This window comes from Engraulis encrasicolus, chromosome 15 (assembly GCF_034702125.1).
Source record: "Engraulis encrasicolus isolate BLACKSEA-1 chromosome 15, IST_EnEncr_1.0, whole genome shotgun sequence".
Lineage (NCBI taxonomy): Eukaryota > Metazoa > Chordata > Actinopteri > Clupeiformes > Engraulidae > Engraulis > Engraulis encrasicolus.
The window spans coordinates 36895291-36916400 of NC_085871.1; the positions used below are offsets into that span (position 1 = coordinate 36895291).

General features: G+C 42.9%; 2 protein-coding genes across 2 annotated transcripts in view; both read left to right on the forward strand.

Annotated features, from left to right (window-relative positions):
- The first annotated feature begins 1136 nt into the window (after positions 1-1136).
- Positions 1137-21110, forward strand: part of LOC134464014 (zinc finger protein Xfin-like) — a 67358-nt gene continuing 47384 nt past the window's right edge. Inside the window, exons 1-2 of the mRNA XM_063217452.1 lie at positions 1137-1307; positions 5698-5900. Coding sequence (XP_063073522.1) covers positions 1283-1307; positions 5698-5900 — 228 coding nt within the window. The 5' untranslated portion in view covers positions 1137-1282. The remainder of the gene's footprint in view (positions 1308-5697; positions 5901-21110) is intronic.
- On the forward strand, positions 6901-19824 carry LOC134464757 (uncharacterized). The gene is made up of 7 exons (XM_063218103.1): positions 6901-6945; positions 7389-7481; positions 7858-7953; positions 14782-14889; positions 15175-15313; positions 18894-19389; positions 19506-19824. The coding sequence occupies exons 1-7, from the start codon at positions 6901-6903 to the stop codon at positions 19687-19689; spliced, it is 1161 nt and encodes a 386-aa protein (XP_063074173.1). The 3' UTR covers positions 19690-19824.

Below are 21110 nucleotides of genomic sequence, written 5' to 3' on the forward strand. Positions count from 1 at the left end.
CCCATGGCGTTCTATGCTTTCAATTCCTATGGCTTTTCACTTTTGGCTGTGGACAAAAATTGTTCAAGACTTCCAGATAACCTTTCTCCTCCTGATTCATTGTAATGAATTATCTTAGTTTGAAGTCAGTTAAGAGTTGGTCAGAGCCCCCTATAGCCTACTATATTGCCACTCTCCAAGGCAGAATTTAGAGCAAGCACAGTCTGCTATTATGTATGTATGATATATAACATTTTTAAATTCTGAGTCCACCTGTTTTATACTGAAGGTCTTACAAAGTTATTAAAACAAGTTTGCGCTGCAAAGGTGAGCTCTACCTCATATTAATGGTATACCTTCATTGGGGCACCCATTATGCTCATGCCTATTTTTGTTTAAGCTACATCCACATGAAATTGTTTTTGTTACACCCATTAAAATGATTTCACAACTGAAATATTTATCTCCCCCTAGGCTATGGTTTAGCATGTTGAAAAGAAGTTGCTGCTTCAAAAGCTCAACAAGAGAAACAGATACAATGATTTTCCAAAAGGCTGCCCAAACTTTGTCATACAACTGTAGGCCTAATATAGCATCAGTGTTGGGGAGTACAACTTTACCAAAGTAATGAATTACTGCAATGCATTACTTTTTGCTTTAGCCTAACCGTTATGTAATATTACAGTAGAGTAGAGGAGAGAAACATTATTGATTCCTGGGGGTAAATGAACGTGTCAAGTGGCTTACATAGGCTAGGCCTACACATAAAGCCTGGACATTTAGACATACATACATATAGGCCTGTAATAGTAATTTTTACTATGAAATGTTGCCGCAAAAAGAGAATCACCCAAATATAGGGAGATAAAATGTTTTTTTAAACTACAGAAATAATAATTTATATGCAAACACATAGGCCTATTCTGTGAGTTGACGTCATTGACAGTAGATATAATATTATAATTATTGTTATTTATTAATATAATTATTATAATTATTTATATTCTATCAATACTGTCAATGGTTGACGTAGACAAGATTAATATTACCCCTGTCGTTGTAGGGCACTGGCGCATTGTGACCAGAACAACCATTGAGACTTTTATTTTGAAAACCATACATCTAGTGTCGGTCATGTTGTACACTCTCTCCGCAGAGTTCACTCGTGGCCGTGGGAGATACGAAATAATTCTAACCAAAGTAGTTAGAAAGTCTCCAGCATCAATGGATTTATGTTAGCCAAACAAGTACTTGTAGATCAGAGTTGGTTTCCCATCGAGGACGTTCCCTAGGCACCTGCAAAATGTCATCACAAGATACCGGCAAAGGTAATCGACTTCCGAGTTATGTTCTAGGTAGCGAGCTTTTGAGGGTTAGGTTAAGATACGTTCTTGACTTGTCTTGTGATATTTAAACTGTGCCTGGTGTTTGGAAAGCATTAGGGCCACTATCTACGTGGCGTGAGAAGTTGAACCATCGGCCTATTTGGCTGTTAGAATGAATAACAGGTCTGTGGTTAGGATAATATCATGGGCTAGTTCGTGATGACGGAGGTCGAGAAAATGGCATGCGCACTGCCTGCGAATGTACAATTACAGATTCCCGCTGCTTAACGCCTTTCAAAACACATTAGACTGCTACATACCATCAAGGTATGTGGGTGTGCGTATAAATGAGCATGTGAATATATGTGATTTTTTGGGGGGATCTAGAAGCCGAAAACCCAGGGATTAAAGTTTTCCGTCGCTACGACGGAATTCCGTCAACTGGATTTTCGTTTGGACGGATTTCCGTCCGTATAATTTATGTCAATTAATTTACAATTTTTACTTTCCAACTGAACTCAAATCGAGAGCACTCCTGGTCATGAGAAGGGGACGAGAGGTGTGTTTGGTGTACGGATTTAGTTATACACTCCACCATTGGCGGTATGATACAACATTCACTCATCAGTAGCCTAGTTTTGGGTCATCCCTGTTCTTCCGTGTTCCAAAAAAAGTACACGAGCGGTCAACAATTCTGTGGCAGCGCAGCGCGAGAGATTAAAAAATAAATAGCCAAAATTGTTGCTGATGGCAGAAAAGAAAAAATTGTAATACAATGTATAAAGTGCAGTGACGTTTCCATATCATTGCACCTGCCGTGGCAGATATTTAGAAAAAAAATGAATAGTTTACTTCGACTGCGTATGATGTCCTTTTCATGAAGGGTTTGCCTTTTAAGCATTGTGACTCTTACTAGCATTATTCATAGCCCCAATGGGACGACTATGGCAGCTAACTAGGATAGCCTACCATGCGTTTCATCCTCAAAGTTTAGCGCGTTTGACTGGCTGCGTGTAGAGCTAGTTGTCTTTTTGACAACGGATAATTCACAGTCTCATCTGTACTCATAGCAGATTAACTTTGTTGTTGCCGATATATATATTCAAGAAATAAGTTAAAAATGGGTTGCATTTGGGTCACGGATAGGCTATCCCTGGCAGAGCCAATTTATGCCACGTCTTGTTCTGGGAAGCAGTGTTCTGATGGGTGGACTCATGGTCGATAAATGCCGTTTCGACGTTTGTTTCACTTTCAAGGCTGGTTACTGTGTGACGCTATTTCTGCTAACTGGAATAGTGTGCAGCAGCAACAGTTGTGTGTGCGCTTGTTTTTGAGTGGCTCAACGTCTGTGCCCATCTTCTCGGACTATGCGTTTCGTTTGAGTTCAGTTAGCCTATTTGCGCACTCAGGACTGATGGGTGGGTGATTTCCCTTGATTCGAGTGGAAAGCTGCGCGACAAGCTTGGGAAAGTGTGTTACTTTTGTAAACGATAGACGTATGTCTGTGACTGTCGTGTCTGCTGCGTCCTGTCAGCTTGTAGAACACGTGCGCATAGGAAGAATCGGGGACGTTTTTTAAATCAATGGTAAACCGTGTGCTTGGCACCGCACATCGAGAAGCAAAAAAGTAGCCAGTAGTTTTCAAAACGGTAGAACACAGAGGTAGACATACCGCACCCTGTTTGTAAACGTCAACAAGTTATTTGTAACAGGATGAATACTGAAAAAGGCCGAAGGGTGAAAAACATACAAATAATTAAAGCTAGTTTTCTCCCTCTGATTGCTATGATCAGGGCTTTTTAAATGTCAGAAATACAACTGCAAGCAATGCGCACCAGTGCTTTCACCAGAACAGTGTTTGCCCATTCTAATGTGAAAGACAAAATATAGCCTACTACTACAACAACAAAAAAAACATAATGGGATCAGTCACTGTATCAACACATTCCCAGGTAGCAAAGTTTACCTGGCCCATTGTTGGTCCGATCCTTTTTTCGCGAGTGATAACAGTCGGCCCGATTTTGGCTTTGTCCGCGGCCCAATAATGGTCCTATTACCGTATGCCGACAGTGTCGGCTCAGTGTTGGCTCAGTTACTGCATGAGACTGACAGTTATTTTCAGTGGCGGCAGAGTGTTGGTTCAGTTACTGCATGAAGTGACAGTTATTTTCAGTGTTCTATGAAGTGTTGGCTGAGTCACGGTAACCAGTGTTCCAGCCGAGCCGACTCTCAGCCGACAGTGCCGACATTCTGCCAAGATCTGGCCGACTGTTCTTAACGGTTTTTGCTACCTGGGATTGCAATTCCAAGTCAATAATTCTGTGAGATCAGCTACCATTTTGAAGCAGCATTCATTGTGAATCCATTCTGCATGATGTTGTGAACAATTCATAAACAATGGGTAGAAATAAGAGGAAATAACCAAAACATGCCCCAAATTTCAGTTCAATCTTTGCAGTCTGATATAGTATGCATTATCCCTCCATTCTCGGCCAGTTCTAGTCAATCTGGTGAGCGGCCTAGGCCTGCCCCGCCCCTCTTTCCTTTTTTTTCTATTTAGAAATTGGCATCTGTAAACATAGCATTGTAGGCCTACATCTGATTGAGCACATCTGATCAAGTACACTCATACTGAGTCTATATAGGTCTACTGAGTGTATAATGAATATTCATTGTTCATGTGAAGTGTAAAGATTTATGTTGGTTGAAGTTCTGATTTTGTGGCACTTTTTGGTATTACTGGTGCCCTCAAGACATAGGCCTATTCTGCTCTAGGCGACTGCCCCGTCTGCCTATGCCGCTGGCTCTGGCACCATTCCTTGCATGTATGTTTCGTCATGAGGGCAGAGCCTGGCTACATCGGTTTTCGTAGGGTTACGGAGTGATACTCGATCGGGTGCCTAACCGGTAAAAAAGTTCAGTCAGATTACTTTTTTTTGCTTTAATCCCTGAAAACCTAGGAAAATGTTTGTTTTGAGGTGTTTTTGAGCGTGGCCAATGCAGGGGCATTTTGAATGTGGTTATTAGCCTAGATATTAAATCCAGAAATGTATCTAGAATGTTGCATATATATGATAGGATATACCTACGCTGGCCACCATCCTACACAGTGCACCCTCAAACTTACATAATAGAAGTGAAAGTAAAAGCCGGGGAAACTTCAACTCCAATTGGCATTGTGACACAGCACACAAGTGAACACTGCACACATTGAAATTGCATTCATGCCTCAGCCATGAAAGGGGACAGCCCCCAATGGCGCCCTAAGGGGAGCAGTGAGGTGGGATGATACCATAGGCCTACTCGGGGTACCTCACTCAGTCATGGAGGAGGATGGGGGGACAGCACTGGTAATACCCGGGAGTCGAACCGACAACCTGACGTCCTAACTGCTCACCCATGACTGCCCATTATAGCTATTTATGGCCCACACTATTCCAATAATTTGTTCGTTTATTCTTCTATATTTTGGGCTTCCAGCTCCAAAAAAAACCACATGAATTAAGTATTGCATAAAATTAGAATATTATGATGAAATCATACTTTTCTTCAAAAATAATATTGACTTCAATATTAAACACATCATGGCAGTGATCAAGTCAAAGAGATTCCTAACCAATTATGCCTGCTGCACATTGACATGTTATGTGGGAAGTATCGAATTTCAACTGATTTAAGGTGGCTCAAACTTTTTTTCTGAAAAAAAAAAAGATTTCATCACAATATTCTAATTCTGAGAAATTCTCAATTTTAAAAGGACACTGTGCAGGAAATGGTCAAAAAAGGTACTGCAGCTATGCTGCTCAGTGAAACTGTGTCGCCATAATTGCCAAATTTGATCTTTACATGAAAGTTTACTAAGTAATAAACAAATATTTTCTAGTATGGTCCAAGTACAGTCATTTTTGAAGCTAAAAATGGCTATTTTTGGAAATTGAAAATGGTGGACCATGGAGAAGATCCCCCTTTTCATGTATGAAAAGTGCAATTTTTCCAGTCATAATGAATACTTAGAATTTGATGCTGGTGGTAAGTAAGCTTATTCATGAAAAAGGTAACATTGGTGAATGGGCAGCATGAATTCTGGAAATAAACAACTAAAAATCTCACACAGTGTCCCTTAAAAAAAAAAAATCAGCTGGAAGGCCAAAATATGTAAGAATAAACAAATTCCTTGGAATAGTTCAAAATGTGGGCAATGATTGTATAACCTATGAAAGTTTCACAGTATGGAATTATGGACATAAGTCCACTTTTTCATGATATTCTAATATTTGAACAGGAGTTGCATGTAGAATATATATATTTGGAAGTTACATGTTCGTGTTATCTGAAACCCAGTTGCATAAATAATGTCTTTTCAATCTCAACTTCTTAACTTCTCTCTACTCAGAGCCGGACCCTCACTTGTCCGTCCTTCGCCTCCTCACTTCTCCATTGCGACTGATATGTGCAACTGTCTGGCGAGTCGTACAGGAGAAAGATGTGTTGAACTATGGGGTCGTGGAGGAGTTCATAGCCTCAGTTGCAGAGGCCATCCCGGATTTATTAAGTGAACGTCAGTGGGTTCAGCTCCTCCTTGGTCTACGAGCAAAGGTAAGATGCTTATTGCATAAGCTGGTGTACAGTCCTGCCCAGAAGTTTTGTCTATCCTATCCATGTTGTTGGAAACAACAGCTATTAACCAGACTTTCAATTTATCAGTTTTGTCAGAAGTCGTTCATATGAAAGGCACATCCCTCCCAAATGAAGTTTTATGTAGAGAAATGAATTTGTTGCACTGTGGAAAGATGAATTAATTAATGGACACAGAAAGGGCAGATTTTGGTAGCATAAAAGTTTTGTCGCCTATGGAAATAATGTGAAAAATGATCCGAAAAGTCACTTCAAATACCCAAATGCACAGATAAAGTGTCACAGATCAAGTCGAGGGCTTAGAGCTAGAGGGGCGTAAGTGGCATTTGACCAACTTTACAGGAGAGCCAAAACAAAATTTTGACCACTATTTAATCAACTATATTTATTTACCTTTAACCACAACATCATAGCCATGAACATACTTAAATGAGGCAGTCATGAATTCAAAATATGATGTCATATTGACATACTGAACATGTTCTCAAATTTAGAAAATTGCTAAAAATACAGAAAAATATGGCCAAAAATGCACGATAGGCCTACGCCTTTTGGGCACCAAATATTTTGAATGTTAAGAGAGGGAAAAGGACGTATCTGCTCATTCTTGGTTAAAAACAATGTGGTGAATAAGTCATGATTTCTTCCTTTTATTTCAAATACTGTATACAACAAAGACATTCTGATGTGTCAGTACCTCCACTTCTCAATTTAGTGTAAATGCAATGTACCCTGGCCATTTCCATCCTATTCAAGTACACAATCCAATGCTCACCCCTGTTTTCGCATCAATTTAGTGCTTCAATCTCATTTATTACTTCCCATTCATGTTTTTAATTTCAAACACTTGAACAGTGTAACATTTGCTGTACTTACAAGCAGTTCAATGTCAATTCTATAGTTTGTATGCACTTCACTTTAGCATAGAGGCCTTCTGAGCCTATCTAAGCCATTGGTGTGAATGGAGATACGCCCTTTTGCCTCCAACACCGATGCCCACTTCTGTGTTAGGTCTTAAATGTTTTGCGCTTTTATTCAATATAGGTTGAGTTCTGATATGTATTTTTGGTACAGTTAGATAGAGCTCATCAAGGGCTGGGAAGCATCCAGACCCTCCGAAGGGGGGAAATGATGGGAAAAGTTTGAGAACCACTGCTCTAAGCCATTTTGTCATATGATGATTACCCCCCTTACTCATGCCCCATATCTGAATCACTGCTGTAGATAGATCATAGATACAATACAATGCACCTTATATAGCGCAGCATTTTTATAGCGCAGTCTCACAACAATTAAGTTGTCGCCAGCGCTTTCCAAATACAGATGGTAGACGACTTGATAAACAACCAGTAACTGTTGAGGTATGGTTTTCCTCTGGCATGGTAGTGGGTCTATAGGCCAGAGGTGAAGTGCCAGCGGCTCCTGTAATACTCTGTTTTTGTGTTTCAGGTGGTCCTTGACTCTTGCCGTTGTGAGAGTTCCTCAGGTGCCAAGGCCATTCAGCATCACCTGGACAGAATCCAGCTACCTGCTCCACCTTCGGTCAGTTACAACAAGGACACAAGGCTTTTATTTGTCACACACACATGCAACGAAATTAGACAGTCCTGCCTGATTGTGAATGTGTGTGTGTGTCTGTGTGTGTGTGTGTGTGTGTGTGTGTGTGTGTGTGTGTGTGTCTGTGTGTGTGTGTTGGGAGATATGGGGTCAGACTGATTTGTTGGTTTGCATTTGCCATTCCATAGGTGAAAACACACACACACGCCCGCGCGCGCACACTGTCCCACAGAATGTCTAAAAAACATATGACTAACTGAAAATGGAAACATTTTGAATTGTTTTTGTGTTGTCTTTTTCTTTGCATCTGTGATCTTGACCAGTAGAATTATTGACTAACAGTGTTCTCTTTTTCATATAGATTAGAGGCTCAGATGTGAAATCTGCTCAATCCAATTTCCATGATTTTGTGAAAGTTCTGCAGAGTGACCCAGTTGGGAAAGATCTGTTCTTTCAGGTCAGTCGAGTAATACAGCCCTGGAAAGCACATGAGCCTTGGAGGCACTTCGGTATAAGGTTGGAGCAGGTTCGCACACTAAAGGCAAAACAAGACACAAAGGTCAAGCACAAGGAGTTTTTATTTTATTTTAGTCAGAGCAGGGTAGAGCAGACGTTTCAGGCTGTTGCCATCATCAGTGCTCTCTGTGCGACCTTTGTGTCTTGTTAAGTGTGCGAACCTGCTCCAACCTTATACCTTTCTTCTTTTGGGTCCTAGTTATTTTTCGTAACATCTAGAGCGCAACAATACCCTTACCTCCTTGGACGCTCTAACTTTACACAATACCAATGTTGGGTCGGAATCCTGGTGAGTTTTTTTTTTTTCAGTAGACAGTTGTCAAAAAGTATGAATTTAAAATGTAAAACTAAAACCAGTAAGAGATTACTATACTAATATATTACTACCGGTATATGTAATATCACTGCTATAACTTAGTTTTGTTCTTGTTGTTCCGATTTTGAACTCTAATGTTCTAAAGAGTCCACGAAACAATAGGGAATCAGTGGCACAATTTACCCCATCCCATTGTGGTCAAATGGATATGGGGCAACTTGTGCCAAAGTACTAGCCAGGCCGCGCCCTCCTAGTGACGCAACACCTTCGGCGTTGCAACTAGCCAGGTCAAGAGCCATGCAAGTACCAAATACGGGTACTCCTTTCACTTTGTGGGGAAGCAAACAACCATAAGCAAACCAAGACAGGAGAGTAGGAGTGGGCGATATGGCCAAAAATGTATACCTCGGTATAATTTTAGTCACGGTATTGAAGTGTTATTGTATAATAATAACTTAAGACACAAGGACGAGGAGTCTCGGATATAAAGCTCAGCTGATTACTGTTTACTGGGCAACTGGTAACTAACAACAACTGATAGACACATCACAGAATATAGTGCAACTGCGCGGCCAACATTCTATATATTACTCCGCGTAGGGTAATAGTGCAGTTAGATCACATATCACAACATCCCCCCTGTTTAGCTCAAAAAACAATCCAATAAATATTTCATTAAGTTCTAAGCTTATACATTAACTTCATATTACTTCAACCATAAATATTTCATTTAAAAAGTTCAACTTCACTGTTAAGCAAAAGGCAAATTATATATGCACATTTTTTTTTCTATCAAGTTACCTTCACACTTCCTACAATGCTGATGTTAAAGCATTGTTGTAACCCATATGATTCAAAGGAGTAAGCATATTACATTAATTCAAGACATATTGACATATTGTTCAATTTTGGTAATCACAACTGGAACTCTTTTTTTTTTCTCATTTAGAAAATCATTCACTCAGTCTCTTAGCTGAACAAAGTTGAAAAACATGTCTTACTGGACGTAGTCCTTAAAGCGCGCTGGCTTGACCACATCCCTTCCGTATCGTGTACGGACTGGCGGAGGGTAGTTGGTGTTTAGTGGTGCTCTACTTACAGGTTCACAGGATGGTGCAGTCTCTGTCTGTTCACTGTGACCTCGCCGTTCACCCAGCATTTGTGGCATTGCCAAGTGTGCTCTGCTCACAGCAGGTTGTTGTGCTTGTGTAGTGTGCTGTTGTTGTGCTTGTGTAGTGTGCTGTTGTTGTGCTTGTGTAGTGTGCTGTTGCTGTGTCTGTGTGGTGTGCTGTTGCTGTGTCTGTGTAGTGTGCTGTTGCTGTGTCTGTGTGGTGTGCTGTTGTGTGGGTGTGGGTGTGTTGTAGGGGCCCCGTAGGTGGCTCCTGCAGCGCCTCAGCATGCGCCATTGGGTGTCTGGACGATGTAATGTAGCTCCTTGGCTCCTGACATTTCTGCCTGGACGACTGCCGGGTGCCAGGTCCTCCTCTCCTTGTTCCACACCGTGACATGCTGTCCAGGCTGGAGTGGAGGCAGTTCTCTGCGGCAGCTGCGGTCGTGGTGTCCTTCATCGCAGCTGCTCTGTGGGCCAGGTGTTGATGGTGTTGTTCTTTCCCCGGCTCTGCTCGGCTTGGGAGTAGGGTGGTGACAGGCCTGCCGAAGAGCAGTTCTGCAGGTGAAGGCAGCTTGCTGTCGATTGGTGTTGCCCTGACTTGCAGCAAGGCAATGTGGAGGTCGCTTTTGTCCTGAAGTGTCTTCTTGACGATGCCTTTGATGTGTCTGACATGCCTTTCAATGAACCCGTTGCTTTTGGGGTAGTGGGGAGAGCTGGTGACATGTGTGATTCCCCATTTTTTCACGAAAGCTTGGAAAGATTGTCCCATATACTGTGCTCCATTGTCTGTAAGGATTTCGTCTGGCCGGCCAAACAGAGACATGTAGGACTGCATTTTTTGTGTGATTGCATGACTGGATACTGGAGTGGGGCATTTCATCAACAAGGGGGTATTTTGTGTATCTGTCTACAGTCAATAGGTAGTGGCGTCCATTGGTTTTCAAACAGGTCAGAGGCTATAGATTGCCACGGCCTGGATGGTATCTCATGTGGCTTGAGAGGCTGTTTTGGGTTGGCATCTTGGTTTTCCTTACATACATCGCACAATCTGCAGACTCTTTCAATGTCATCATTCATGTTAATCCAGTACACACTTTCTCTTGCCAGTCTACGTGTTTTCTCTATGCCTTGGTGTGCTATGTGTAATTGTGCGAGTATGTCTGCAGTCATGGTGTCAGGGATGAGTACCTGTCTCCCTTTGAAGATGACTCCTGACTCCGTGGAAAGTTCATCTCTGAAGGACCAGTATTGGCGTAGCTCTTTTGGTAAGTCCTTGATGTTTTCAGGCCATCCCTGCTGGATGAGTTTCTGTCAGCGCGCAGAGGTTTGGATCGTCAGCAGTTGGCTTCGCAGAGAGTCCTGTTTTTCAGGTGAAAAGTTGACAATGGCGATGGTGAGCCTCTCTGGATCTTCAAACTCTGCGTCGATGCTGTCTATCCGCTCATCCAGCTCGATGTCGCCGTCGTTCTCTGGGTTCGGAAGTCTGCTGAGGGTGTCTGCCAGGACCATTTCAGCGCCAGGTCGGTATCTCACTTCGTAGTTGTAGCCTTGGGTCTTGATCAGCATGCGCTGGGAGTCGGGTGGTGCAGCATGCAGTGGCTTGGAGCAGATGGTGACGAGTGGCTTGTGGTCTGTAATCACAGTGAATGACTTCCCATACAGGTAAGTATGGTATCTCTGCATTCCATACACAATTGCAAGCATTTCACGTTCAATGTTGCTGTACCTGGATTGGCATGTCGGTCAGGGTCTTGGATCCGAAAGCGATGGGTCTGTTGTTCTGCACCAGTGCTATGCCAAGGCCTTTCTGTGATGCGTCCACTTCCAGTGTCAGGGGTGTGCTGGCGTCGTAGTACTTCAGGCACGCATCCTCTGTGATGGCAGATTTCAAGTCGTCGAAGCATTTCTGGGGTCAGCTTCCCACAGCCACAAGGCGTCATTTTTTAGCAGTCCTCTCAGTGTGTGCGCTTTCTCTGCAAATTTTGGTATGTATGTGGCAAGGTAGGTTAACATGCCTAAAAATCTGTGTAGCTCATCTTTGTTTCGTGGTGTTGGCATTTTTTGAATGTCTCTAATCTTTGCGGGGTCAGGTTTAATGCCACTGTCAGTGTACAGGTTGCCAAAAAATGAAATATTGTTCTGTTTGATGACACACTTGTCACTGTTAAACACCATACCTGCCTCTGCAGCGCGCTCCATCAGTGCTGTCAGGTTCTTGTCGTGCTCCTCTTCATCTTTCCCATAGATAACGATGTCATCTGCGATGCTGGCCACGCCCTGGAGTCCCTCCAGGATTTGGTCCATCTTGGCCTGGAAGAGATCCTGAGACACACTCAGCCCGAATGGCAAACGTTTCCAGCAGTATCTGCCGAAGGGAGTGCGGAACGTCGTGAGGATTTGGGACTCTTCATCCAGATGTATGGACCAGTATCCTGCTTTCGCATCCAGCTTGCTGAAGATCTTTGCATTTGCGAACCTGGGATTCAGTTCCTCTACGGTGGGTATCTTGTGTGGGCATCTCCTCAGGCTGGCATTGAGTTTTTGAGGGTCGAGGCAGATGCGCAGGGATCCGTCTTTTTTCGTGCTGTACGCGAGGCTGGAGCACCAGTCAGTGTGGTGTTCTACTTTTCTCAGGACGTCTTGTTGCACGAGCTTGTCGAGTTCACCTTGGAGCTTGTCTTTAATATGAATGCTGCATTTTCGTGGTGGGTCTATGAATGGTTCGGCGTCGGGCTTCAGTAAGAGCTTTGCAGTTCCTTCAAAGTTGCCAATTTTGTCGAATTGATTGGGGTACGCTCTCATGAGATCAGTACAGGTGGTTACTTTCAGATGTTGTGGTGGTTGTCTTTCTTTCTTAATGTTGCCAGTCTTTCTCTTTACAGTGTCTACATGCAGTGTCACAAGGTTAAGCAGCTCGCTGGTGGGTAATCCAACAACAGCGGGCCCTGGTACGTCCACAACATAAAACTTGGTGCTCACCCATCTGGAGTCCTTGTACTGGCACGGGATGTTGATGGTACCAAGGCATCGTATTTCATGTCCACTGTATGCTGACAGCTTCATGTTGGTTTTCTGCAGGCGTTGGTATGCACTTGTGTCGTTGCCATACATCTGCCTGAATGTTCGCAGTGGAAGGGTGTTCCCCGATGCCCCTGTGTCAATTTTCAGCCTGAGTGTGTGTCCATGGCCTGGTACATCGGGTGGCTTCACGCTGAGTGTCGTGTAGGCTTCGTCTCTGGGTGAATTGCTGCTGATGCTGTGCATGCATTTCTCGCTGATGGTAATGGAGTGGAACTGTTGGTAGTAGTCTTCATCCTCTGAGTCCTCACAGTCGACTGCATCGACTCTGGCTCTATGGTGTGGCTTGTATCTCCCCCTGGCTGCCTGGTGTTGATTGTAGTAGTGCTTGTTTGGTGGTGGTCGGGGCTTACTTGATCTCTGTGGAGTGTAGCCTGGCTGTTGTTGTCTGTTCTTCCTGCAGCACCTCGCCCAGTGTCCCTTCGCACCACACGCAGAGCATTCGTCGTTGTAGGCAGGGCACTGACGCGGTGGATGGGTTCTGCTGCAGTTCTGGCATGCCCGTCCTCGGTGGATGGCGTGGACCTTTTCGGCAGTGGTCATGCCCAGTTGGTTTAACTGCTCGTTGCCAGCTGACAGCGCCTCATATTTCCTCCCCTCTGTTAACACTTCGGCGATGGAGTAGCCTTTGGGTTTACTGAACAGATCGTTCCTCAGTGCGTCGTGAGGGGTGCTGGCTATTATGAGCTCAATAACTTAAAGTATCACGGTATATATCACGGTATTGTACATTTGTTTAAAATTGAAGCGTTGCAAAATGACAAAAAAACACATTTTTTTAACCTTTGCATTTGATTTTTGGAAATGACACAATGTCTTTTCATATATGTGTGAATTCTTGCCATTACATTTTTTAAAAACAAGCAAAAACTAGCCTATGTAAAATGCATTTTGCAATGCAATGCAATGCTACCCAATAGAACACTGTAAATTTCACCAAGTGTCGAAGGGGTTAAACTAGGGTAGAGAGGGGGAAAAGGGAGGGGTGTCAAACTGAACATATTGAGAGTAAATAGAACTGAACGTGGATTGTATCAACTACATCGTTCATTGCACCTTTTTTCTATTTCTGGAGTTGTTTATGGTAATTTTGAAACGTGTGCTTGTATCTGTGATTATGCCAAGCATAATGGTTTAAGCTGTCAATGTTAAAGTTAAGAAAAACGAACTTTCACATGAGGTAGTTAGCAATGCATTGCAGAACTAATGCAGTTGAATGGCAATGGCAGCTTTCACTGCACCAGCGGTTAGCGTGCTAACGTTAGCAAAATCGCTAATGCCACATTTTAAACAGTGAACAGTCATTTTAGTTACTAACACCCAGTCAGATATCATGAATGATATTATCTCAACTGGAAACAGTAACATACAGCTGTTACTGCTGGCGCAATGTGTTAAATGTAAGGCAACCAATGTTAGCACATTAAGCACATTTATTTTGTCAGACACCAGCATAGACATGAATGACTTGGGCTGTTAGCTAGTTAGCTTGCATTTCGTGCCCAGTAAATTGTGGAGTCCAGAATCGAAATGTGTTGCCATCACATACCATTTCAAACAATAGTTCACTACACTAACTATACATTTTACACTTGAAGCTTATTCAAAGGAAATGATTGTGCTGTTTCTCTACAACTACATTGCTACAAATTGAGGCAGTCAGTCGGGTGGATGTTCAAAACGTTGTCTATACTGCCATCTGCAGGATGCAATGCGCTATATCACGGTAGAACGGTATGGCCAAAATCCATACCTTGGTGGAAAAAATACCTTTTACGATAGTATACCGTCCATACCGCCCACCCCTACAGGAGAGTCAACCATGCCGTTTGGGAAATGTTAATTGTTATGCTCTTGGACAGATCAAGTCTCGAAGAAATTTGAATGTCAATGATAATCAGGCTACCAAAGTACCACTTTATTCAGAGGGCTAGATTTCTTAAATATTATATCTCAAATCCAAAGTCACTTCTTTTTTCTCTTCTCCACTACGTTTAAACGTAGACTACGTCACATCTTTAAATGTCTCTGGTAGTTGGGGAGCTGGTTATGAAAATCCCCCCCAAATACAGTACACAAGTAACTTGAGAAGCTGAGCAGAAAAGGGCAGATTTGGCGAGAGCTAGGTTATCGAGTTCCACCCACATTCATTTACCACTGCTTTGACAACTCTGCCAGTAGATAGCGTAGCGTGTAGGTGGTCACAACATTGTGTGTGGTCACAGCACAGAGTGCTGAAATCCCTGCTGATCATGTGTTTTCAGGAGGTGTTTCCAGAGTATGAGCCCAAGATTGACCTCCAAATGCGAAGTCTCATCTCTAGATTTGTATCCAGACTAGAGGAGTTTCTTCCCACATCCCGCATTGACCAGGTACATAACCTACACCAGCACCTTTGCATACCTAATAGTATAGCAGTAATGGGCAACCAGGATTCATTAGTTTACACTCCAGTGTTGCATATCTGAAATGACCTAGTTTTACCTGTGAAATTCAGCCACCAGGTAATATGGAATATGTGGCACTGGAGTACAAGTAATGAATCCTGGAACCCATCAGTGGCCTCCCTGGCTGGCCGGTCACTCATCCTGGCATCCCTTTTCCATGCAGACAGACAACCATGGTTCATAAGTTGTTGGTTCATGCATTGTTTTCAGGTTGCTGCCATGCTGGTTGAGGTTCCATCTGTGATGGAGGAATGCTTCCAAACCCTTTCACACCCACACAAATTGCTGAGCTCCATCAGCCATCTCAAAAGTCATGCAGACATTGACACAAGTGAAGACCATATTTACGGTATAGTTTTCTCATTCTTATCTTCTGCTATCCATATGGTAAATGTTAGCATAGTGTGTTTTATCTGGTATCCAAGGGAGTATACTAAGAACATGGTTAAGTGATAAACCAGGCTTAGTTAACCTACAGGAAGGGGTAAACCCCAATTAACATCTACCACAAGCAGTGCTTAATTTGAGACGGAATATGCCGGTGTTCTGTCGAGATGTGTTGCCTCGTCGAGATGAGCGACCGGTCGCCCTATTCGATAGTGGTGTTCTATCGATTTGCGATGCCTCATCTAAATGAGCGACCTTGATTTTCCGCGGAAGGCGTTTCAATCCAAATTTTAATTCAAAGCCTCTCGTTTGAGAAAGTTAAAAAACGTGCCATATGAAAGAGACTGAGTTGAGTTTGCGCAAATACTGGAGAAAGTGTTTGGGATCAGGGCCTGGCTACGGGTTGTTTAATGCAGTCATTTGCTGTTGGTTTGTTTTCAATGCGACGTGGGCTCGCAAGGCAAATTGCCACATGAAATCATGTGCTATGGGGATAAACAAGCGCGGTTTAGATATTCCCAGATAGCGTATTGTGGCTTTGTTTTGGCAGATGTCTGTCTTTTAATGACCGGAATCATATTTTCATAACATCCCCAGCAGTGCATTTCTTATTACCATGTTCAGGCATTTTACAATGCAGTCGATTCAAATGCTTGAGTGAAAAGGGTGAAGGGAGCATTTTGACAGCTCAATCAGAGGTGGCGATTTTTTTCCATTTTGCAATGCGAACGCCTCCTCTACATAAATAGTCTTTTCTGATCGATGTTACAATGTTCGAGGCTGAGTGTGTGAGCGATTACGATTAGGCAACAAAGTAGCAAATGTTCGAGGCCACGCTATTTCGCAGATTTCCCAATGATCTGCTGGATGATCCACGCTCTCAATTACAGTAACGCGAGTTAAGTATAATAGTTACTTTCCACCTCTGCCGTTTTCCCCCCAGGGGATATATCGTAACTTTCAGTCCATGACAGTCGGTTGACAGGCTATAGGCTAACTAGACTATGGATGACTGGTGGTAACCTCAGGCTACAGTTTGAGTCACTAAAGTTGACAGTCTCAGGGGATCCTGTCGTAACTTGCGGTCTCACAATTCGATGGGCAATCACCCGCGAAAACCACCGCGAGGGTGTGCGCATGCGTGCGCATGCTCAGTAGCGAAGAGAATCACATTTCGACGGGTCGCTCAAATAGACAGGACACCGGAACAGGATCCCCCACCTCGTAATTTTGACCCCCCTGTGTTCCGGGACTTATTTTGGCTGATCCGGCACCTCCCGTGAATTAATAAAATATATAGGCCTATATAGCCTATTATAACGGACTACCTCTACCTCCTCAGGAGTGAGAGCGCAGCATCATGCCATGTTCACTAGGCTACTTTTCCCATCTCACCGTGCAGCCTATAAATTGGGTTTGAGACTGTCAGGATCGCAACAACCACGAGTGAGCAAGCGAGAAGGAACCATGAAGTGTGCGCGCCGAGAGGATCACCATTTCTGAATCACGAAAGCTAGACAGTAGACACTGATGTGCGCTGTTCCAAATTGAGACCGAGCGCGAGAGTCTGCAAACAAGGGTTTGCAAAAGTGCACTACTAAAAAAAAGAAAAAATATATTCGTTGTGTTGATTTAAGTTATTTCTTATGTGTTGGTCAGTGGTTTTATTCATATTTGGAAAGGTAACGAAGGCCAAACCAACTCATAACCTTTTAAACTTTAAAATAGCCTACAGTCGGCTGCACGTTACAATATGGTTGAGCTGAAGGCACCGACTTAAAAAAAAGAAAGATCGACATCATATTTTATAATCGCGACGCAGGGACATGCAACAGTTAATCATATATATTCGACATAGTGAGAGTGTTTGATTGAAAAGGAGAGGATTCTGAAGTATTGCAGTAAGTCCAGCGTTTGCGTGGCTATTTTGGTGAGGGAAGCGCAATTGGTAGCCTACTGCTTGACACATTTAAGAATCATAACTATTATGGATCTACTACATTTCCATCCCGAGTATCTGATTAAATGTAGGCTACATGAAGTTGCCCCTCCCTCGCTGTTTGTTCATATGCGCGGATGAGATGGAAAGCCTGGCTGTGCCAAACATTGTTTAAAAGTTTTCATCAAATTTTGGTCGGCAGACAAGGTTTTGGACATACTAGTTTATAGTGGCACGGGCGCCTGGGCCACTTTTGGTGCATTAATTAGCCATGTAGCAAAAAGGATAGATAGCCGAGGTGAGAGGATGATATCTTCCACGGCTGGCGAGCGCTCCGCCTAGTGCGCGCGTTTCCTTCCCTCCCAGGACCCGACAGCTGCTTACAAGTCAATTTGAGCACGAAAACAGCAAAGACAATGTGATGTTTCATTCAAATATGGCATACACGCTCAAAATAAAGCACTGGCTGGAGGGATTTTCAATCGGACCGCAGCGCGAGCAGACAGTCAGTGTGAAAAGCCAAGTCTAGGGAACATCGCCGTCTTCGCTGCCGCTCGCTTACCATCAGTGCACGAGCCCTTGAAATAGTGAAGTGGCATATCGCAACAGCACATGCGGATTAGCCAAATTATATGCAAGAAAGTCGCCAACAAAGCGTGGATTTGCCAACGTTGTGTAAATACGGGGAAAGGATAACAATTGGAAAGCCATGCGCTGTCCTTTCCATGGGTAGTAGAAGACCGATTCGGTTTCTTTTCACCTCATGTGGAAAGCATAATTTCCATGCACTGCATTTGCTGAAACTACTAAGCATAAAGTTAGCGATCAAACTAAAATATTGGTTGTTGTCATTACATCATTTAATAGGCTATGGTTGTTGGCCATTGGATTTCCAACCGTATTAAAAAACAAAAGTATGGTTCCATGACCTGACATGCTCAATGTCGTTAAAATGTAGGGAATTGCATCTCCCCGTTTTTATTCGTTTGCGTAATTGTAGCCTATGTAGTTTTTTTCTGTGCGTTCCGGGACCTCTGTCCAACTCATCATCGCTGTGGTGTCATATGTGTTTTGCGTTCCGGTACCTTGTGATTTACAAATTAAGCACTGACCACAAGGTTTCCTTAACCTGATTCACTACTGAACCAGTTTCTTAGTATAGCCTGCAGTTCTTGAACAATCTACATGTTAAAGGGACACTGTGTGAGATTTTTAGTTGTTTATTTCCAGAATTCATGCTGCCCATTCACTAATGTTACCTTTTTCATGAATACTTACAACCAGCATCAAATTGTAAGTATTCATTATGACTGGAAAAATTGCACTTTTCATACATAAAAAGGGGGATCTTTTCCATGGTCCGCCATTTTGAATTTCCAAAAATAGCCATTTTTAGCTGCAAAAATGACTATACTTGGACCATACTAGAAAATATTTGTTTATTACTTAGTAAACTTTCATGTAAAGATCAAATTTGGCAATAGGTAGCCCAGTTTCAATGAGCAGCATAGTTGCAGTACCTTTTTTGACCATTTCCTGCACAGTGTCCCTTTAAAAAAGTACAGGTTGACTTATGAAGTCCCCCGTCTTGTCCTTATTCCAGGATCTCCATCGCCACAGCCTCTTGGAGAGGAAGACTGCATTTTCTCCTTTCTTTCTCATCCTCCTCTGCTTCAGTTGGACGTAGGCAGCAATGAGATTCCAACCGCAGCTAAGTCATCGTTTCTTGAAGAGGATACAGTAGAGTGCGAAGAAGTGAGCAGTTTGGCCACTGAGTCCTACTTTGTGGATGACAAGCGTGAAACGGAACTCGGAGACAAAACTGACAAAACAGTGGTCAAAACCGAAGGCCAGGAAGACCATGTTAAGAGACACGGCGACCACGAAGAAGAGAAGGTGTGTGGGAGCACAAAAAATGATGAAAACATTGACCAGCAACGACAACTCGTTGTCAGACTTGAAAGAATTGATATCACCGGTATACCATTGCCGCCACCTTTGCCCAGACAAAGCAAAAGACCTCGGAAGCAAAAACTGAGCTTCCTCCAAGCAAAATATGAAGGGCAGCAGATCAGTTGGATCTCACCAATTGACAACGAGTGAGTGATGATTTCCTTGATATTAGCAGATAAGGTAGTTGCAAATCATTTTAAATAATGTTTCTCGGTTTGTGCAAAATCTTTTTTTAATGACAATGTCATATTATGTGTTTCAGGTCCGATCTGCCGCCAAAGTCTCAGCACTCAGTCCCAATTGCAAAAAGACCCAAGACAGGTAATTTGCCCTGTACACATAAAGACTACCCGATAAAACATTCAAAACACATCCCTCCTCCTTTAACTCATTGGATAATGACATCCACAGCCAAAGAACATAAAGCTTTGCCGTTAAAATACTGAAATCCGAAAAGCTTGAAGTTCATACCTGCAAAAGAAGCAGACCTGAAGTGAAAAATCTGTATTTCCACTCAATTTGTTAAATAAAAATTACAGGGTTCCCAATGGTCATGGAATTTGTGGAATATCATGGAATTTCAAAAGAGGCTTTTCCAATCATGGAAAATCAATAAATTGAATTTTAAAAATTCAATCAATATGTTGGGCATTTCATTTTTATGGGAGGTTATACAAATTCTGTTCTCTGGTTAAGAAAAGTCATGGAATTTTTTAAGTTTTACTTTGAGTGGGAACCCTGAAATGAGATTCAGTGCGAACTCTTAAATGAAACTGGAAAGTTAGCGAGCACTTACTTGAGTATACTGGTGACGTCCCTGTCTGTTGGAGGGAGAATTGTATACGTAAGGGATAATTGACGACACGGTGTGCGTATAACAGGAAAAATAATGCACACCAGGTGGTGATGCGGCCACGACGCGAAGCGGAGTGGCCGTTACACCTCGGTGTGCATTATTTTTCCTGTTATACGCACACCGTGAAGTCAATTATCCCGCTTATACCACGGTTGCCACACTGTCTGAAATTTATTTGAGGCATTATTTCGATGCTATAATGGCTAAAACAAAGGTTTTCTGTAGATCTAATTCCTTCCGCCACAAGAAGCTTCTTTTCATAACTTTCTGGCGAACTGCCGTTGCTAATTCTAAATTGAAGGTTGCTACGGCCAAGACACCGTTGATAGTTCTATCGCATTCGGTTGTCAAGTCAAGAGCCAGTCGTTAATTCTATCGCATTTGGTTGTCAAGTCAGTCGCCTCAATGTTCTACCCATTCGATATATGGGCGCGTCTGACTTGCCCACTAGACCATGCTACAGCTGCCATGATTCCTACACATGTAGGCCTACATATCTCAATAGATTAAAAAAAATACCCCGCGCATCTTGGCGACATTCTAACTGCCTCACCTCGCCATTAACTTCATCAAAACAGGCACCTCGTCAATGTGCTCTCCTCCCATAGGAAACTCCTCTTGATTTATTTTCCACTGCGTTCCCATAGTTAAGCCTATTGATCCGAAAATATCCCATACTTTTCACAAGTTACGCTACTCTCTCAACTGATAAACGCTACAACCGCAGGAAACATCTCCTCTCGTGGGGAAGAAACGCCCACGTGAAACGGGCGTCCCTTTGCGCAGGGAATCTCTCTCTCTCTCTCTCTCTCTCTCTCTCTCTCTCTCTATCACAAAGTTGACAGAGTGATGGTCAGTTGGGAGAAATAAACATGTTTCAAATTTGATTAGGCCTACTAAGATTAGCTCCAGATTCACTATACATTGCTGGTGTTTCCAGACGCGCTGTGCCACATGTGTCACTTCAGCGCGTAATGCTTGCAACTTTTTTGTGTGTAATTTATGAACGTG